This window comes from Narcine bancroftii, chromosome 1, assembly GCF_036971445.1.
Source record: "Narcine bancroftii isolate sNarBan1 chromosome 1, sNarBan1.hap1, whole genome shotgun sequence".
Classification (NCBI taxonomy): Eukaryota; Metazoa; Chordata; class Chondrichthyes; order Torpediniformes; family Narcinidae; genus Narcine; species Narcine bancroftii.
In genome coordinates this window covers 380,970,657-380,990,692 of record NC_091469.1, presented here as the reverse complement: position 1 = coordinate 380,990,692, position 20,036 = coordinate 380,970,657, and the positions used below count along the sequence as shown (strand labels likewise).

The 20,036-nt window shown below is 41.7% G+C and overlaps 1 protein-coding gene across 1 annotated transcript in view; it reads left to right on the top strand.

The window, feature by feature from the left end:
• LOC138751322 (solute carrier family 22 member 23-like) overlaps positions 1-17,653 on the top strand; it is a 129,609-nt gene extending 111,956 nt beyond the window's left edge. The window contains exons 8-9 of the mRNA XM_069913480.1: positions 8,899-9,022; positions 16,521-17,653. Of these exons, the coding sequence (XP_069769581.1) occupies positions 8,899-9,022; positions 16,521-16,872 (476 nt within the window). The 3' untranslated portion in view covers positions 16,873-17,653. The remainder of the gene's footprint in view (positions 1-8,898; positions 9,023-16,520) is intronic.
• The last annotated feature ends 2,383 nt before the right edge of the window (positions 17,654-20,036 follow it).

Genomic DNA, 20,036 nt, shown 5'->3' with positions numbered 1-20,036 from the left:
AGCGAGGATTCTATCTGCGCAAAACTAATGGCAGCAACTTTTAGATATTTGTGTAACTATGCAAGGGCCATTGGATATTATTCATATCCTTTTCATTTAATTTAGACATACAGTGTAGTAACAGGCCCTTTTAGTCCATGTGCCCGTGCCCCTCCAATTAGTCTACACCCTCCAGACATTTTTTTGAACAGTGGGAGGAAACCTGCACAGACGTGGGGAGAATGTACAAACTCCTCACAGACAGTGCTGTATTTGAACCTGGGTCACAAGCACTGTAACAGCATTACAATAACTATGCCACCTATTTGAGCAGCATGTTATCTGGTCTCGTACCATAATACAACCTTTCTTGCCAAATACTACCTCATCTCCCAGATGCTGATTCGTGTTGTCCCCTGATTAGGCAAAAGCCTTAAAATTCTCCTCCTTGTTTTCAGATCTTGTTGTGATCTTGCTCTTTCAATATCCACCTCTTCCATCCATCCGACACATCCAATTCTGGGGTCTCCTGATCCCTGCACTGATGGGCTTCTGCTGCTGAGCAGTGGTGTCACTAGGGTTGGTGTCACCTTCCCACCCCTGTCAATATGGACCTCCTCCGTAACTGAGTGGAAACCTTTTTTGAATTTTCTCCTTTTCCTTTAATTATTACTTCATTCTCAAAAATGTTATTGATATAGGTTCACAAATACTAATTATCACAATGTTGTAGCTAAAACACCAGAAAATTTATCAAAAGCAGTGACTATAAAAACACCAGCAGTAACAAAAACAACAGCGTGTGCTTGTAGTGTGGCAGCCTGTCACTGCACTGATTGAGCTGGCGCACCAGCTGGCGAGTATAAATCAAAGGCCAGTAGTCCGTGTAGCAGCACTGGCCCCAACAAGTGAACTGGCAGGTGAATGGCAAGGGCAATTTAAAGGCCAGCAACCCTAAAATGGTGCTGGGACAGTGTGCAGGGAAGAAGGGCAGTGTTATGCAAGAAAGTACCTGCGTGACATCAGCCAAGGGGGGGGCCACGGCAGGAACAGTGCAAGTATAAAAGTCAGCCCTGAGCCCTAATAAAACTCAGAACTTAACCTGACTACATTGTGCATGCATCTAAACTCAGCGATAAGTGAACAAGCAGCAATCAACGCTGTTGCTCTCAAGCGGCCAACCTTCTGAACGAATCGATGCGTGTGGTTTGACTAGGCTGAGGTACAATTCCAGATCTAGCAGATCACAGCAGAATCCACCTGGTACTACCATGTGGTGAGTGCCCTGGACCAGGACACAGCAGGCCAGGTGGCCAACTTCATCCAGAAGCCCCCATCTAAAGGTGTGTACACCACCATCAAGTGCTTGCTGGTCAAGACCTTTGGGCTCTCACAGTGAGAGAGGGGCAGGTCTGCTCCACCTGGATGGGCAATGTTTTGGGTCAATACACTGACACTCTGTTTCTTTCTCTGCCGATGTTGCCTGACTTGCTGAGTGTTTCCTGCATCTGCAGTTTTGATTGATGAAATTGCTTGTTCACGTAAATGTTTCTGGGGCAATTAAATCCACTGTTTCCTCCTCAGTTTTATCCATTTTCAGTTTTGGACTTGTAGTTCCTTGATTATTTTCTCCTTGAGTTTTTGCACATCTCAAGTTGTACAAAGTTTTTGAATGTTTGTCACTTGATTCCTGTAGGAATTGATTACCAAAACAGCAAAATTTAATTTGTATTTGCATCCAATCCCAAAATGAGATTATTTTGAAACACTTGATGACTTGTGTGTAAACATAAAGCCTTTCAAACTGTTAATGTTGAACCTATTTTCCTGTCATTTACTTCTGTTACAAACTGGAGTAAGTACATGCAGAAAGCTATCCTTTATTCAGGAAGATAATTCTTGTGATTTGACATGGTTATATATTCATGATAAGATTTGTTGTGAGAACCCAGTACAGTGATGAGACCATTGACCATTCTTTTACCCCCATTGATTCTGCTTGACCTGCTGAGTTCCTCAACAGTTTGTATTTGGCTTCAGTGATGGGGTTGTTATTGAATCCCTCTGGCTGAATGGTGCAAAATAAATTTTACAAATTGGCTTCTTACACATAGCAGAAGATGTAAACCTGATAATTTTTTTTAACTCATTGGCAGAATACATTAAAAGGTGCCTTGGCGAAAGTAGACAATGGCGATGAACAAAGGCTAACAAGTTTACTTCACTGCCTGGAAATTTTAAGCCTTCTCAGCAGGTGTGGGGCAAATTGGTTTATGAAGATGGGGTTATATTTTATTGGTTCACTTTGTTCTGTTGGAGTTCATGGTCGTGAGGCAGTCAGGTAAAAGATAGTTCTCATGCTGTGAAAGTTGACAGGTCCCAGGATCTGACAGCTAGTTATCAGATCCCAAGGGACCTATGGCTCTCGAATATTGAAGTGCCAGTTGATGGAGAAATCAAAGGCTGTGTCGTTAACCAGGAATCTTGGCTTTTATTAGTAGAAGCTCAGAAATACAATAATGAATGATAATGGGTGCATACACAGTTATAGCCAAGGGGAGTGTCTTTAGTGGTAAAGATAATCACATCCAATGTCAGTAGAGCAGACTAAGAACAGTAAAAGACTGATAGGATGACATTTTTCTTTGGCTTGGCTTCGCGGACGAAGATTTGTGGAGGGGGTAAAAAGTCCACGTCAGCTGCAGGCTCGTTTGTGGCTGACAAGTCCGATGCGGGACAGGCAGACACGATTGCAGCGGTTGCAAGGGAAAATTGGTTGGTTGGGGTTGGGTGTTGGGTTTTTCCTCCTTTGCCTTTTGTCAGTGAGGTGGGCTCTGCGGTCTTCTTCAAAGGAGGTTGCTGCCCGCCAAACTGTGAGGCGCCAAGATGCACGGTTTGAGGCGTTATCAGCCCACTGGCGGTGGTCAATGTGGCAGGCACCAAGAGATTTCTTTAGGCAGTCCTTGTACCTTTTCTTTGGTGCACCTCTGTCACGGTGGCCAGTGGAGAGCTCGCCATATAACACGATCTTGGGAAGGCGATGGTCCTCCATTCTGGAGACGTGATATAGATTCATCACAAATATAGAACATAAAACATTACAGCACAGTATAGGCCCTTCTGCCCATGATGTGGTGCCAACCTATGTAAACCTAATCAATAACAATCCAATCCTTCCCTACTTCACATCCATAATCCTCCATTTTTCTTACATCCACATGCCTCTCCAACAGTCTTTTGATCGTCCCCATTGTACTGCCCTCCACCGGCATCCCTGGCAATGCATTCCATGCACCCATCACTCTCTGTATATATCTCTGATATCTCCCCTGAATTTCCCTCCACTTACCTTAAACAAATATCCTCTGGTATTTGCTATTGTTGTTCTGGGAAAAAGGTATCAACTATTCACCCTAACTAAGTCCCTCATAATCTTATACCTCTTAAGACAGCTCTGTTACTGTTGATGCAATGTACCAATGTACATTGATGGAAATGTATGGATGTGAAAAGACTTTTCTTCTTTGTAAATAATTTATTGTAAATAAAGGTAACTTTAATTATTTTTTTATTTTTCACACTGAACCATATCAACCAAAATATGTACAAATGTTTCATAGGAACATAGGAAGTAGGAACAGGAGTAGGCCAAAAATGACCCATCGAGTCTGCTCCTCCATTCAGTAAGATCATGGCTGATTTAATTTATGACCTAACTCCACCTACCTGCCTTCTCCCCATATCCCCTAATTCCTCTATCATGTAAAAATTTATCTAACCAAATTTTAAATATGTTTAATGAGGCAGCCTCAACCACTTCCCTGGATAGAGAATTCCAAACATTCACTACTCTCTGGGAAAAACTATTTTTCCTCATCTCTGTTCTAAATCTACTCCCCCGAATCTTGAGACTGTGTCCTCTCGTTTTAGTTTCCCCAGCCAGCTCAAAAAACCTTCCTACATCTATCCTATCCATACCCTTCATAATCCTATATGTTTCTATAAGATCTCCTCTCATTCTTCTGAACTCGAGCGAATACAATCCTAGATGATTTAATCTTTCATCATAAGTCAACCCTTTCATCCCAGGGATCAACCTAGTAAACCTCCTCTGGTCTGTCTCCAAAACCAGTATATCCTTCCTCAAATATGGAGACCAGAACTGGACACAGTACTCCAGGTGCGGACTCACCAGTACCTTATGCAGTTGCAACATTACCTCCCTACTCCTGAATTCAATTCCTTTAGCGATGAAGGCCAACATTCCATTTGCCTTCTTAATAACCTGCTGCACCTGCAACCTAACTTTTTGCGTTTCTCATTAAATATACACAGTGGCATTTTCTCCCTTTTTTCCCCCCTTTCCCTCCCTCCCCTCTTCCCACCCCCCTCCAAAACCCATAAATATTCAACATATACAATACAATAAAACCATAAAACAATGTCTTCACACAAAAGAAAATAAACAAGAAAAATGTGTCATCTATTTGCTACACACTGAATCAAGTCGTTTTGTCTTATCATTTATTTTAGGGGATGGAGGTCCAAGGCAAGCTCTCTCTGTTATGTTCCATGTATAGTTCCCAAATTTGTTCAAACAATGTGACTTTATTTTTTAAATTATGTTATTTTTTCCAATGGAATACATTTATTCATTTCCATGTACTATTGCTGTATTCTCATGCTCTCTTCCATTTTCCAAGTTGACATTATACATTTTTTTGCTATTGCTAAGGATATTATAATGAATCTTTTTTGTGCTTTATCCAATTTGAGGCCTGTGATAGTACAGATTCTATCATCAATGTGTATATGTACATATGTACAGATGGTAGCGTAGGATGCACTTTTCTTGGAGCTGTCTGAGGGCAAAGACCATGTCAGTAGTTCTTCTGTTTGTGCGAAAGCCACACTGTGATTCTGGGAGGACATTTTCGGCGACACTAGGTATTAGTCTATTAAGAAGAATCCTAGCGAAGATTTTGCCTGCAATGGAGAGCAGCGTGATTCCCCTGTAGTTTGAGCAGTCTGATTTCTCGCCTTTGTTTTTGTACAGGGTGATGATGATGGCATCACGAAGGTCCTGAGGCAGCTTTCCTTGGTCCCAGCAGAGCATGAAAAACTCATGCAATTTGGTATGCAGAGCTTTGCCGCCAGCCTTCCAGACCTCTGGGGGGGATTCAATCCATACCTGCTGCTTTGCCACTTTTCAGTTGTTCAATTGCTTTATATGTCTCTTCCCGGGTAAGGACCTCATCCAGTTCTAGACTCAAAGATTATTGAGCGAGCTGGAGCAGGGCAGATTTTTGGACTGAGCGGTTGGCACTGAAAAGGGATTGGAAGTGTTCTGACCATCGATTGAGGATGGAGATCTTGTCGTTGAGGAGGACTTCGCCGTCTGAGCTGCGCAGAGGGCTTTGGACTTGGGGTGAGGGGCCGTACATCGCCTTTAGTGTCTCATAAAAACCCCTGAAGTCGCCAATGTCGGCGCTAAGCTGGGTTCGTTTGGCGAGGCTCACATACAAAAATCAGCGTGTACAGAACTGTTGTCATACCCACGCTCTGAATCATGGGTCCTCTACTGGCATCACCTACGGCTCCTAGAACGCTTCCATCAGCGCTGTCTCCGCTCCATCCTCAACATTCATTGGAATGACTTCATCACCAACATCGAAGTACTCGAGCTGGCAGAATCCGCAAGCATCGAATCCACGCTGCTGAAGACCCAACTGCGCTGGGTGGGTCACGTCTCCAGAATGGAGGTCCATCGCCTTCCCAAGATCGTATTATATGGCGAGCTCTCCACTGGCCTCCGAGACAGAGGTGCACCAAAGAAGAGGTACAAGGACTGCTTAAAGAAATCTCTTGGTGCCTGCCACAATGACCACCGCCAGTGGGCTGATATCGCCTCCAACCGTGCATCTTGGTGCCTCACAGTTCGGCGGGCTGCAACCTCCTTTGAAGAAGACCGCAGAGCCCACCTCACTAACAAAAGACAAAGGAGGAAAAACCCAACACCCAACCCCAATCCAACCAATTTTCCCTTGCAACCGCTGCAACCGTGCCTGCCTGTCCCGCATCGGACTTGTCAGTCACCAACGAGCCTGCAGCAGACGTGGACATACCCCTCCATAAATCTTCGTCCGCGAAGCCAAGCCAAAGAAAAGAAAGTGTAGGATGACTGTGATTGGCTGAGTGTGTAGCCACGCCTACTGGCAGGTCTTAAAGGATTGCTCCTAGTCAGACCAGGTCATTCTGGACTGGTCGACATACTTGTGATATGCTCCAGTCTTTTAGTTAATAAAAGCCTTGGTTTGGATCAACAAGTCTTTGGTTCTTTCGACGTGTATTACAAGGCTTAATTCTTTACTTACGTTACCTAAAAGAAAGATTTCTGGATTTTTTGTTATGTTATTTTTTGTGATTTTATTTAATATCTGATTTAATTCTTCCCAAAACGTATTCACTTTTGTAAATGCCCAAATTGCATGTACTGTTGTTCCCATTTCCTTCTTACAGTGAAAACATCTATCTGATAATGTTGGATCCCATTCTTTTAATTTTTGAGGAGTGATATATACCCTGTGTAACCAATTATACGTAACCTTGTGTTTATTGTATTCTTCATAGTTCCAGAACATAACTTTTCCCATGCTTCATTTTTTATCTTTAAGTTTAAATCCTTTTCCCACTTTTGTTTAGGTTTATAGTTTATTTCATCATTTTCCTTATCTTGCAGCATAATGTACATGTTGGTTATAAATCTTTTAATTATCATTGTGTCTGTAATCACATATTCAAAGCTGCTTCCTTCTGGTAGTCTCAGTCTGTTTCCCAATTTATCCTTTAAATAAGCTTTCAGTTGATGATATGCAAACATTGTATCATGAGTTATTCCATATTTGTACTTCAATTGTTTAAACGTTAATAAATTATTTCCCAAAAAACAATTTTCTATTCTTTTAATTCCTTTTCTCTCCCATTCTCTAAAGGAAAGGTTATCTATTGTAAAAGGGATTAGTGGATTTTGCGTCAATAATAATTTTGGTATTTGGTAATTTTTTTTTTCCTTTCTAAGTGGATCTTCTTCCATATATTAAGTAAATGATGCAATATTGCTGAGCTTTTATATTGCACCAACTTTTCATCCAACTTATAAAGTATATGTTCCGGTACCTTTTCCCCTATTTTATCTAGTTCTATCTTAGTCCTGTCTGGTTTTACCCTTGTCTGGTAAAAATCTGATAAATACCTATAATAATTTCCAAAGTTTAGTAACTGCAAACCACCTTGGTTATAACTCTCTGTTAATTTATCTAACGCTACCCTCGGTTTCCTCCCTGTACTTCCTCTTTCAAATGGTTTTATTAGTTTGTTTTGTTCCTCTTCTTGCAATTTTGACAGTTCAATTTTAGCTAAAAACTCCTCTATTTTATCATCTTTCCCATCGTTCTCAGTTTGGTATAATTGTTCATAAAATTCCTTAAAGTTTTCATTAATCTCTGTTGAGTTGTATGTAATTTGTTTGTCCTTTTTCCTTGATGCCAATACAGTTCTTTTAGCTTGTTCTGTTTTAAGTTGCCAGGCAAATATTTTGTGTTTTTTCTCCTAGTTCTTAATACTTTTGCTTTGTTTTCATTATGTTCTTCTCCACCTTGTACGTTTGTAATGTTTCGTATTTTATTTTTTTGTCCGCCAATTCTCTCCTTTTTGTTATATCATCCCTTTTTACTAGTTCCTTTTCTGTACTTACTATCTCCCTTTCCAACTGCTCTATTTCCTGATTGTAATCTTTTTTCATCGTAGTCACATAACTTATTATCTGTCCTCTAATGAAGGCTTTCATTGTGTCCCATAATATAAATTTGTCTTTCACTGATTCTGTGTTTATTTCAAAATATGTTTTAATTTGGCATTCAATAAACTCTCTAAATTCCTGTCTTTTAAGTAGCATAGAGTTTAACCTCCATCTATATGTTCTTGGTGGGATGTCCTCCAGTTCTATTGCTAATAGCAGGGGTGAATGATCTGATAATAGTCTAGCTTTATACTCAGTTTTCCCAACTCTCCCTTGAATATGGGCCGACAACAAAAACATATCAATCCTTGAGTATGTTTTATGCCTACTTGAATAATATGAATATTCCTTCTCTCTTGGATGTTGCCTCCTCCATATATCCGTAAGTTTCATTTCCAGAATTGCTTTAACCATAAATTTGGCTACTTTATTCTTTTTACTTGTCTTTTGTCCAATTTTATCCAACATTGGATCCAAATTAAGATTAAAATCCCCTCCTATCAATATATTTCCTTGTGTATTTGCAATCTTCAAAAAAATCCTGCATAAACTTTTGATCCTCCTCGTTAGGTGCATATATATATAGAGCAAATTCCAAAATTCTTAGTATATCTGACACTACCATCACATACCTCCCTGCTGGATCTATTATTTCCAATAAAGGTTACTTTTTGAGGGGAAAAAAGTGCAATCCCTGACTACAACTGCCCCCCTTGCAATTGGTGGGCATTTTTTTCCCCTAGCTTCTGTCGCTTCTGAGCTCTCGCACACCAGAGTTGCTACTGAAGTAAATCCAGGCCCAAGTCAGTAGACAGACTTGGGAGATCAGAGGACCAACTCCGTCCTTGTTCAGTTCAAGCACCAAGACAGCTGTGTGAGTCAGACCTTGTATAAAACACAAATCAGCATTTAAGCTGCGTAAAGTTGGCTGATTTGCCTTCAGATGTGTCAGTGCTCTGCTGACTTTATTCCCCAGTTGGTTGTGAATGGATTTGGGATTTTGTGGGGAAGGGGGTTGATTTTCATTGCCTGTTGTACAAGAAGATCTTGTGTTTTCCTGGGAATCTTGAAACAGTTACATGCCATAATTCTCAATCGCAATCTGTTCTTCTCTCCCATAGATCTGGCCACCTATCTGCAGCATCCATTTTCTCTTGTGTTTTCATGTCTGGGTTTGTTTTCATCTCATTCAATGGGAAATCTGAGCATCTTCCTGTGTGCTGAGCTTGCACCCACTGTAATCAGGTAAGAAAGGTGGTCAAAGAGACATTGAGCTTCTATATTCTGTTCTCTTTGCAAAGTGAAGTTTTATTTGAGCAGAAAGTCTGCCAAATTAGGATAGTGTGGTTATTGTAATGCTATCACAACCAGTGTTCAAATCACCAGTGTCTTAAAGGAGTTTGTACATTCTCCCCATGACCTGTGTGGGTTTCCTCCAGGTGCGTTCCCCCCACCCCCATGTTGCAAAACGTGTATGGGGTTAGTAGGGGTTATGAGTGTAATTGGGCAGCGCATGCTTGTGGGCCAGAATGATACTGTGCTGTATCTCTAAATTAATTTTCCCGTTTTGCTGGATATTGTCTGAAATACATAATTGATTATCATCAAAAACTACAGGGGAATTGTTATGGAATGGTTACAGCACTAGAGACCTTTAAGCCCATCATGTCTGTTCTGATTCTCTGGTCGTTTCTCCACAGCATAGGAATATTTGTAAGGCTTTGTATTTACCCATTCGCTCCTGAAGACCACAGTGGGACCTGCCTCCTCCATACCTGCAGGCAGTGTGTTCCAGATTCCATTGGCATGACATAGAAAGATCTTTCCCAATGTCACTCTTAAATCTCTTCCTTTGTTTTATACCTGTAACTTCTCCTTGATCACTCTACCAATTGAAACACCATTCACTCTTCACACTGTCCTGACCTTCATATTAACGACCTTCAAGTTAACTATCTCCATCAAATTTACCCCTCCTTCCCCCACCCTCAGTTGTCTCAAAGAAAATCATTACCAGCCTCTGTAATCAATTCTTGTGACTCTAATCTCACAAGTATTTTCTGAACCTTCTCTATGTCCTTGCATCCTTCCTGTGATGGGGACCAGTGTTTTATAAAGGTTTGGAATGACCCCTGCTTTTGTACTCTTTGTCCAGATTGCCACTGCTTTATTCTCACAAGCTGCCCTGCCACTTCCAATGAGCTGGCAACCACAGCCCCTAGAACCCCTCAGACTCCCTTGGAGAAATGACCCAGCCTATCCAGCCTCAGCCTGGTCCTGGCAACATCCTTGTGAACCTTTTCTAGCCCCTTTCCAGGACTTTCCTATCCTTAAATTCATTAATTAATCATGCACATCTCCTCAAATCTGTATTTCTCAGTTGAAGATAGCACCTGATCCTGTGCCTTGAATCTCTGCAGCTGTTCATTGATGTTTTTAACTTTTAATCTATATTCCAAATTCATCTTGATTTTTTTCTTCACTCACATCCTTTGTAATTCTCTTTAAATTAAAGATATTGATTTCAGACTGTCAAATTAAATATGAAATTAATGATGCTATGAAACTTCCTTTGAAGATCACATACCATGAGATCATTAGTTAAGTCTGTCTCATTTACAGATGCCCAGATCTAAATTAATCTCTTCTGTCTGGTTCCACAGTACATTGATCTTAAGTTCCCAATTTTGCTCTTTAAACTTGTCTCCAGGTTATCTTTTCCGGCTTGATTTGTCTATTCATCGTTGCAAGACTTTTAAGCAATAATCCTGTATATCTCTAGAAGGCTATTAAATAGAGTAAATGCAAGCAGGCTTTTTCCATGGAGGTTGGATGAGACAAGAACTAGGGATCATGGGTTAAGAGTGAAATGGGGAAGCTTCTTCATGCAGTGGTGAGAGTGTGGAATGAGCTGCCAGCCGAAGAGGTGAATTTTGATATTTACTGTTTCAATATTTTTATTACATTTTACAGTAATAATACAAAAGGTAGAAGCCATCTTTATCTAAATATAAAGATGTAATATGGAAAAGGAAATATACAAAAGAAAGACTTGTATTAGAAAATCTGTATCATATAAACTAGATGTAACAATCAAAGGGAAATAAAAGAAAAAATTTTGCTATTTACAAAAAAATTTAGACAGATACATGGATGGGAGGGGTATGGAAGGCTATGGTCCAGGGGCAGGTCATGAGGCTGAGGCAGAATAATAGTTCAGCATGGACTAGGTGGGCCAAAGGGCCTGTTTCTATGCTGTAATGTTGTATGGTTCTTTTCCAATTTGCTCTCTATCACACGGTGTAGCTACTGCCAGTGATATCTTCCTTTTCTATTCATCTTCATCCAAGCTGATTTGCAACAGACAGTGAAAGCCTGGAAGAACTCAACAGGTGAACCAGCATTTGTGGAGGCAAAAGGCATTAGCCCATGTTTCAAGGCATGTCTCGATTTAAGGTCTCAACACAAAACATTGGTGTTCACCTTTTGCCTCCCCTGATGTCGCTTAACCTGCCGAGTTCTTCCAGTACTCTGCTTTTTGTTGAATAATTCCATCATCTGCAGCCTCTTTTGTCTTGATTTTTGCTTCAGGATCTTCTGAGGCATGATAATTTCCCACTAATGAACTGATTTTTCCTTCTGTTACATAGGTTTTGGAGCTCCTTTACCCACACAACAATGTTTCACTCCCAATCTTGGTCATTTTCCAACCTCTTCCCTACAATGCTGTAAGATTAAACCCATTTATTTCTGTTGCTGCTCTCAATGCCTCAATTTTGCAGTATATGCTGTATGAATTCACTTCAATTTGCCCTATTTTTCCTAATCTGATTCTCTCCAGCTGACTCTCCTGCTTGTATTCTCTGTCCCATCCTATCATTCTGTCTCTCAATATTTCACTATTCCACTGTATTTTCTTGTCTTTTAACTGACAAAATTTGTCCCCACGCAAACTGTTTACATTAATGCCTTAGCTAAAACCCTGGTTATTTCATTACCCAGGACATCGGACCAGCCAATTCAAGTGAACCCATTCCATGGAAGAGCTCCCTCTTTCCTCAGAACTGTTGCCTGTGGCACATTTTTTTTTGGAATGCAAATTTTGCAGGAGAGGCCAATGTTTATTGCCTAACCATCATGCTCCCCCTTCCCATCCTCTCAGTATAGGGTGACCCACTGGGGCAAAGATGGTCCCACGGTGATGTTGGGGAGGGAGTTCCAGGATTTTGATCCAGTGATGAAGATATGGGGTGTTTCCAAGTCAAGATCATGTGCATCCTGTTTGGAGGGGAACTGCCAATGGTTGTGGTATTCCCTTGCACCTCTTGCCCTTGTCCCTCTTGAGTGTAGAGCTCATGGATTTATGAGGAGATATTGGAGCAAACTATGGTGTAGGTGCTGATGGTTGAGGAAGTTCAAGTTTATTGTCACATTGTGCATGGTACAGTGAGTTCCTTTGGTGTGCAGCCTAACACAACTCTAACAGATGCAGGAATACAAAGAGCAAGAGCATATTACAGTGGATTGTGTTGCAGTGAAAAGATCAATTAGCACCCAGCAAACGGAGCATGGGATCACATTGTGAGGTTCATTTGGGAGCCTGATGCCTGTCTTTGAACCTGTCAGTGCATGATCTCATACTGTTAAGCCTTCTCCCTGATGGAAAGGGGGAGAAGAGAGCGTGGCTGAGGTGGGATGGATCCTTCAGTCAGTTTGAGGTAAGAGTTGTTATCAAAATCAGATGCACCAAAATTCAAGTTAACTATTATCTGACTGTACATATACAACCAGACAAAACGGTGTTTCTCCAGACAATGGTGGAGAAACATATTCACACAATACACAGAATGTAGTAATCACATATATACATAAAGATAAAGTATAAATACTTTGGCATTATTTACTCAGTTACAGCCACACAGGTACACAAGATCCACCATCTACAATTGTATACATTAAATTACCACAATGTGACTTTAGACACTAAATGAGGTAATATAAAAGGATAAATAATCACAGTTGCAGTTAATGCAAGAAAAAAGTGAATTTCAATAGTGCAGACAGATTTTTTTGTTGCTTATGGCTAGGATAGTTCAGGAAGTTTCAAGAGCCTGATAGCTGTTGGGTAAAATAAATGTTCTTGAACATAGGGGTGTTGGATGTCAGGCTTCTGTACCTTCTGCCTGAAGGTAGCCATGAGGAGAAATTGTGACAAAGCTTTTTTGAGACAGCACCTCACATAGAGGTCTTCAATTAAGGAGAGCATTAGAGTGGCCATTCCATATACCAGTTCATTTTTAGGACGTGGGGAGAAGCTGGTGCATCTGGAGGAACCCACACAACAACAGGGAGAACTTACAAACTCCACATAGCCAGCATCCAACATCAGGATCACACAAGGCCATTGGAGCTGAGGCTGAGCTTCCTTCATGGCTGTTTCTCTGTGCTGTCCAACACCTCGCTATTGGAGGTCATTCACCATAACTCTAGGACAGGATTATATTAGTTGCTTAAGAAATCAGTGACTATGATAGACTTGGCTGAGTTTGACACTTTCTGTAGCTGCCTGCTTTTTTGGGCCCTTAAATTTCCAAAGCAGGTTGTGATGCAACCAGTCAGTATACTTTCCACAGAACACCTGTACATGTTTGATGGAATATTTAATGACATGCTAAATTTTCTCAGACTTCTCAGAAAATAGAGGTGCTAATGCGTCATCTTCATGGTTTCCTGTGTGCTGGATTTGGAGATTCTCCGATTATGTGGACTCTTGAATTTGGAAGTTTCCACTATAATCATGCCAATCCTGGATGGGGTACCAATCATAAAATTGTGTTGTCCTGGAAGGTAAACCAATCATAAAACTGTGTTGTCCTTGAAGGTACACCATTCATAAAACTGTGTTGTCCTGGAAGGTACACCATTCATAAAACTGTGTTGTCCTCGAAGATACACCAATCATAAAACTGTGTTGTCCTTGAAGGTACACCATTCATAAAACTGTGTTGACCTCGAAGATACACCATTCATAAAACTCTGTTGTCCTCGAAGGTACACCAATCATAAAACTGTGTTGTCCTTGAAGGTACACCATTCATAAAACTGTGTTGACCTCGAAGATACACCATTCATAAAACTCTGTTGTCCTCGAAGGTACACCAATCATAAAACTGTGTTGTCCTCGAAGGTACACCATTCATAAAACTGTGTTGTCCTCGAAGATACACCAATCATAAAACTGTTGACCTGGAAGGTACACCATTCATAAAACTGTGTTGACCTCGAAGATACACCATTCATAAAACTGTGTTGTCCTCGAAGGTACACCAATCATAAGACTGTGTTGTCCTCGAAGGTACACCATTCATAAAACTGTGTTGTCCTCGAAGGTACACCAATCATAAAACTGTTGACCTGGAAGGTACACCATTCATAAAACTGTGTTGTCCTTGAAGGTACACCATTCATAAAACTGTTGTCCTTGAAGATGCACCATTCATAAAACTGTGTTGACCTCGAAGATACACCATTCATAAAACTGTTGACCTCGAAGGTACACCATTCATAAAACTGTGTTGACCTCGAAGGTACACCAATCATAAAACTGTGTTGTCCTGGAAGGTACACCATTCATAAAACTGTGTTGTCCTGGAAGGTACACCATTCATAAAACTGTGTTGTCCTGGAAGGTACACCATTCATAAAACTGTGTTGTCCTGGAAGGTACACCATTCATAAAACTGTTGTCCTGGAAGATACACCAATCATAAAACTGTGTTGTCCTGGAAGATACACCAATCATAAAACTGTGTTGTCCTGGAAGATACGCCAATCATAAAATTGTGTTGTCCTGGAAGGTACGCCAATCATAAAACTGTGTTGTCCTGGAAGATACACCAATCATAAAACTGTGTTGTCCTGGAAGGTACACCACTCATAAAACTGTGTTGTCCTGGAAGATACACCATTCATAAAACTGTTGTCCTGGAAGATACACCAATCATAAAACTGTGTTGTCCTGGAAGATACACCAATCATAAAACTGTGTTGTCCTGGAAGATACACCATTCATAAAACTGTGTTGTCCTGGAAGATACACCAATCATAAAACTGTGTTGTCCTGGAAGATACACCAATCATAAAACTGTGTTGTCCTGGAAGATACACCATTCATAAAACTGTGTTGTCCTGGAAGATACACCAATCATAAAACTGTGTTGTCCTGGAAGGTACACCATTCATAAAACTGTGTTGTCCTGGAAGGTACACCATTCATAAAACTGTTGTCCTGGAAGATACACCAATCATAAAAATTGTGTTGTCCTGGAAGATACACCATTCATAAAACTGTGTTGTCCTGGAAGGTACGCCAATCATAAAACTGTGTTGTCCTCAAAGGTACAAATCTTACCAAGTGTCTTGGGAGCAGCAACTTATTCCAGCATTCATGACATTCTGAATGTCAAAAGTTAGATTATTTAATTGGAGACTATCATTATCTGGACCCATGCCTAAATATTTTCTGGGTCTTGCTGAATGCAAGCATGCGCTGCTGCAATTGCTGAGGAGTTGCAAATTGAATTGCGTATTGTGCAATCTTCATTGTGTGTTCTCATTTCTGACATTGTGATAGATGCAAGTAATGTCCTTGAAGCAGCTGAAGAAGTTGGGTCTGGGGTGCTCTTAAGCAACTAATATAGTCCTGTCCTAGAGCTGGGATGATGGACCACAATAGCCACAGCCACCTTTTTATGAGGTATTGGATAGCACAGAGAAACAGCCATGAAGGAAGCTCAGCCTCAGCTCCAATGGCTTGATGTTGGATGCTGGCTGTGTGAAGTTTGTAAATTCTCCCTGTTGTGTGGGTTCCTCCAGATGCACCAGTTTCTCCCCATGTCCTAAAAATGAACTGGTTTATGGAATGGCCACTCTAATGCACTCCTTAATGTAAGGAGACAACAAAAGAGTCAAAGGGGAGTTGATGGGCAGATGAAAAGAGACCTGCAGCGCTAGAGGAAAATTGGGGGATTGGGACTGATTGCTCACTGGATCTTGTGTGGGCTGATGGGCTGAACAACTAACATTTGACTTGCTTATAGAATTAAATTATTGTTGTCATAAATACTGAGATGAAGTGTAAAACTTTAGTTCTTCATGTTATCCAGGCAAGTCAACCTATAATTAGCACAGCAAGAACAAAAACCAAACCGCAGGGGATAGCGTTACAATAAAATGAATGTCCAAGTTATAGTGATAAAGAGAACAGTACTGTTATGTGAGGCATAATCTTTTTCTGATGAGGTCTGTGCAAGCATCTGATAACAGAAGGAAAGATTTTGTTCTTAAATGTGGAGGTGCATGTATTCAAACTCTCATATTTTCTGGCTTACAGGAGGGGGAGAAGAGAGGGTGACTGGGGTGGGGTGTGTCCTTCAATATGTTGGAAGCTTGACAACCTTTTACAAAGCACATTTGAGAGTCATATCTGGCTGCACTATTGTGTGGGACTGGAAATGTGGGCAGCCATCCTGTTGGGGAGTGGGTGCGGTATGGTCTGAGCAGGCTTGAGGAAGGAAGCACTGAGGGAAAAGCACTGTGTCAGAGATTCTACATCAAGCAGCAAGGTGCTGGAGGAAATTGGCAGGTGAGACAGCATCCAGGACTAAACTTGGTCTACATTTCAGGTGGGGACCCTTTGAACCAGTGTGTGCCTCGTTGACTGGGCTCTACTTTTCCCTTGTAGGGGTGGCAGTCTGGGGCTGGTGCTGGCCAGCGCGGGTTTCGGGCAGCTCACTGCACCCATCATGGAGCTCCACAACCAGAAGGGCTACTTCCTGCATCACATCATCTTCGCCTGCTGCACCGTCATCTGCATCATTTGCATCCTGTTCTTGCCTGAGAGCAAAGGCCAGAATCTGCCTGAGACCATGGAGGACGGTGACAACTACCCCAGGCAGCCCCTCATCTCTGTCAGAAGAGCAGAACAACCTCTGCTGCCTAACACGGAGCTGAAGCGATACTCCGGACTGATGCCTCACCCAAACCCCGGGCAGTCAGAGGCCGCCCCCACTGCCAACGGCACCAGCCCCACGTGATCCTCAGAGTCTGCCATTGAGCACAAATGTCGACAGGATCTGGGGCAACGATAATTGATTCAGATTTGTTCTGGGCGGCTTTCTGCCTGCATTGCAGTTCAGTGCCGGTGTCAGTGATGTTGAAGATCGGGAGGGGGGTGTCAATGTAGGAGATGCCTCATCTCTGAGGGAGACCAGCATCCTGTGGGATTGCACCAGGCTAAACTGGAGGCTTTGGTACTGAGGGACATGTCCCTCCCACTTCCAGCTCTCCACTTATTTCCCAAGCCCAGTACACCTCAACATCCCCTCCTCAAGCACCAACGCCATGCTACATTTATTTCCTATTCATCTGAGGCAGTTAATTTTAATCCATTTATCAAGGTGAAGGATGGATGGACAGTTCTAATTGAAGCTTTTAATGCCAGTATTTTCCCTTCTTCCCAGATCTTTCTTTCATGATAAATGGAGGTGGTGTTTTTGTAATGGCTCAGTTCAGTTTTAAACTTTTTTAAATTATGTACGTGTAAATGTAAGCATTGTTTTTAAAAGGTTCCCCCCTTCCTCCCCCACCATCCCTTGATGCCATTCATTTGATAAGTAAAACTTATTTTGGCAATGTTATTTTTCACTACTTGAAATCCCTGTAAATGATTTAAACACTAGAGATACCCAGGTTTTTCTGGTCCCATTGATATTTTGCTGTTAAAGCTCTCGGTTTCTGGCAACGCTAAAATTTCTGCATTTTACATCCACCATGAATGTTTTAAATCTGAAATAAAGTGATTTACATGTATACAAACTGCTTCATCTGCAATGGACCATACAGAACTGGGACTTATCTGCACTGTATCCTTTTACCAGGTTGGTGGAACTAGGGGGAAATCATTCGGGCTTTCAGTAGCGAAGAAAATCCTTACTTAACCAAGAATGAGAGAGGGCTGGTGAAACAGGAATCTGCAGATGCTGGAAAACTGGTACAAGGCCTGAGCCCTTCATAGTGGAGATATTCCCTGAAGAAGGTCTCTGGTCCAAAATATCAGGTGCCTATTGCTTTGCATGGATGCTGGATAATCTGTTGAGTTTCTCCAGCAGTGCTGTGTTTAGAATGAGGACCGTCATTGAGTTTAAAGGGAGACTGATGGAGACAGTTCAGCTGAGGGAAAGGCAGTGCATGAGGTAAGGAGATGAATTAGTAGAAGCTCCAGAACTTACCAGGATTCTACTCCAGCATGGAAAATTCAGAAACCTGGAGTGTGACTAATTCCCAAATCCACAAGGACATATCAAGGAGGAGTAACTGGAAGGTATATTTTAATGTTAGAGCAGAATTTTGATTAACAGTGAATTTATGGGACATAATAATAGCTGATACTTTGAAAGATTTTGAAGAAATATTATATTTGATGAATGTGGAGTTCTCTGAGTAGGTGACCTGTAAAATTACTCGAGCAGGGAACCATTGAATGTGATGGTTTTGAATTTCTGGAAGGACTTTGATAAGGAGCTGCATGGGAGGTTGGTCATCTGGAATTAGGAATAATGTTCTCATATGGTTATTGGATAGAATGCAAAGGATGTGAATAAATAGCAATTTTTCAAGTCAGATCTTGATGCACCTCCCCTTTCCCTTGTTCATCACCATTCAAATAAACTGCCAACCTTTCATTTTTATACTGCTTCTATAATTCCAAGTTTGTTGACAGTAATTGGTGGGACTCTGCATGTGAAGAGAGATGTCAAAAAAAATAAGGGCAAGCTGATGACAGAGCAGATGTAACGGGGTGGGGGGGGGGGGGTGAGAATGGAAAGTTAGTTTGGTGCATATTATAGAAGAGTGGAATATCTGACGGTAAAAGTTGAAAGAGATGTGGATGTGTTTTGATAGATCACTAAAGGACAAAGTGGAGATACGACATTCTGAGAAGGATAAATGATATGTTACGACAAGGGTGAAACATGAAAGTCTACAGTCGCTGTGATTGTAGTTAAAAACTCAGATGCTGCAGTTCTCAGCAGATCTTGCAGTGTCCATAGGAGGTAAAGATATATAATTGATGTTTCAGGCCTGAGCCCTTCTTTAAGGTATGAGCAAAATCCCTGAAAAGGGTGGGGAGAAGAGAGGAAAGTGCAGGGAAGTGGTGGGTGGGGGGGGGGGGGGGGGGGTAGCATAGACCAACAAACAATAGGACCAATAGGACAGGAGAGGAAAGGTGAGAATTGATCAGGGAGGTTGTGGCTCTGAATGCAGAACTGAAGGAAAAGAGACAATAAGAGAGACAGCTAGAGGAAAGGAAAAATGGGGAGAGGTGGAGGGGCTAACAGAAACTCCATTTGGTTGGAGGATGTCAAGGCGGAATGCTAGGTGTTCCTCCAATTCGCAGGTGGTCTCCGGCAGTGCATGAGACCATGGACAGGCATGTCAGCAAGGAAAAAGGGTGGATAAAATGAAATGGGATGCCATTGGGAGATCACCACTATTGAAGGTCTTGAACAAAGCGATCTCCCAGTCTGTGTCCAGTCTCTTGGATGAAGAGGAGATGGGATCAACAGATGGAGATGACTTCTACATGTTCACAGGTGGTGTTACTTCACTTGAAAGACATTGGGGCCCTGAATGGTGGTGAGGTACAAGTGTAGCAGTACCATGGGGGCAATAGGACCAATAGGACAGGAGAGGAAAGGTGAGAATTGATCAGGGAGGTTGTGGCTCTGAATGCAGAACTGAAGGAAAAGAGACAATAAGAGAGACAGCTAGAGGAAAGGAAAAATGGAGAGTGGATGAGGGAGTCATGGAGGAAATTATCCCTGCACGAGGTGGAGAGGGGTGGTGTGTCTGTGGTGGGATCATGTAGTAGATGGCAGAAATGCCAGCAGGTGATATGTTTAATGCAGAACCTAGTGGGGTGGTAAGATAGGACAAAGGAAATTTTGTTCTTGTTAGACCAAGGGATGGAGGGGCCAGGGCAGATATGTGGGTAATGGAGGATACGGTGAGTGCTAAGTTGACTGGAGTAGAGGGAAAGCCACGTTGTTTGAAGAAGGAGGACATGTCTATTGATCTAACATGGAAGACCTTGTCCTCCTAGCAGATGGGAAGGAGATGGAGGGAATCATCAGAAAGGAATGGAATCCTTACAGGCGACAGGATGTGAAGAGGTGTAGTTGAAGCAACTGTGGGAGTT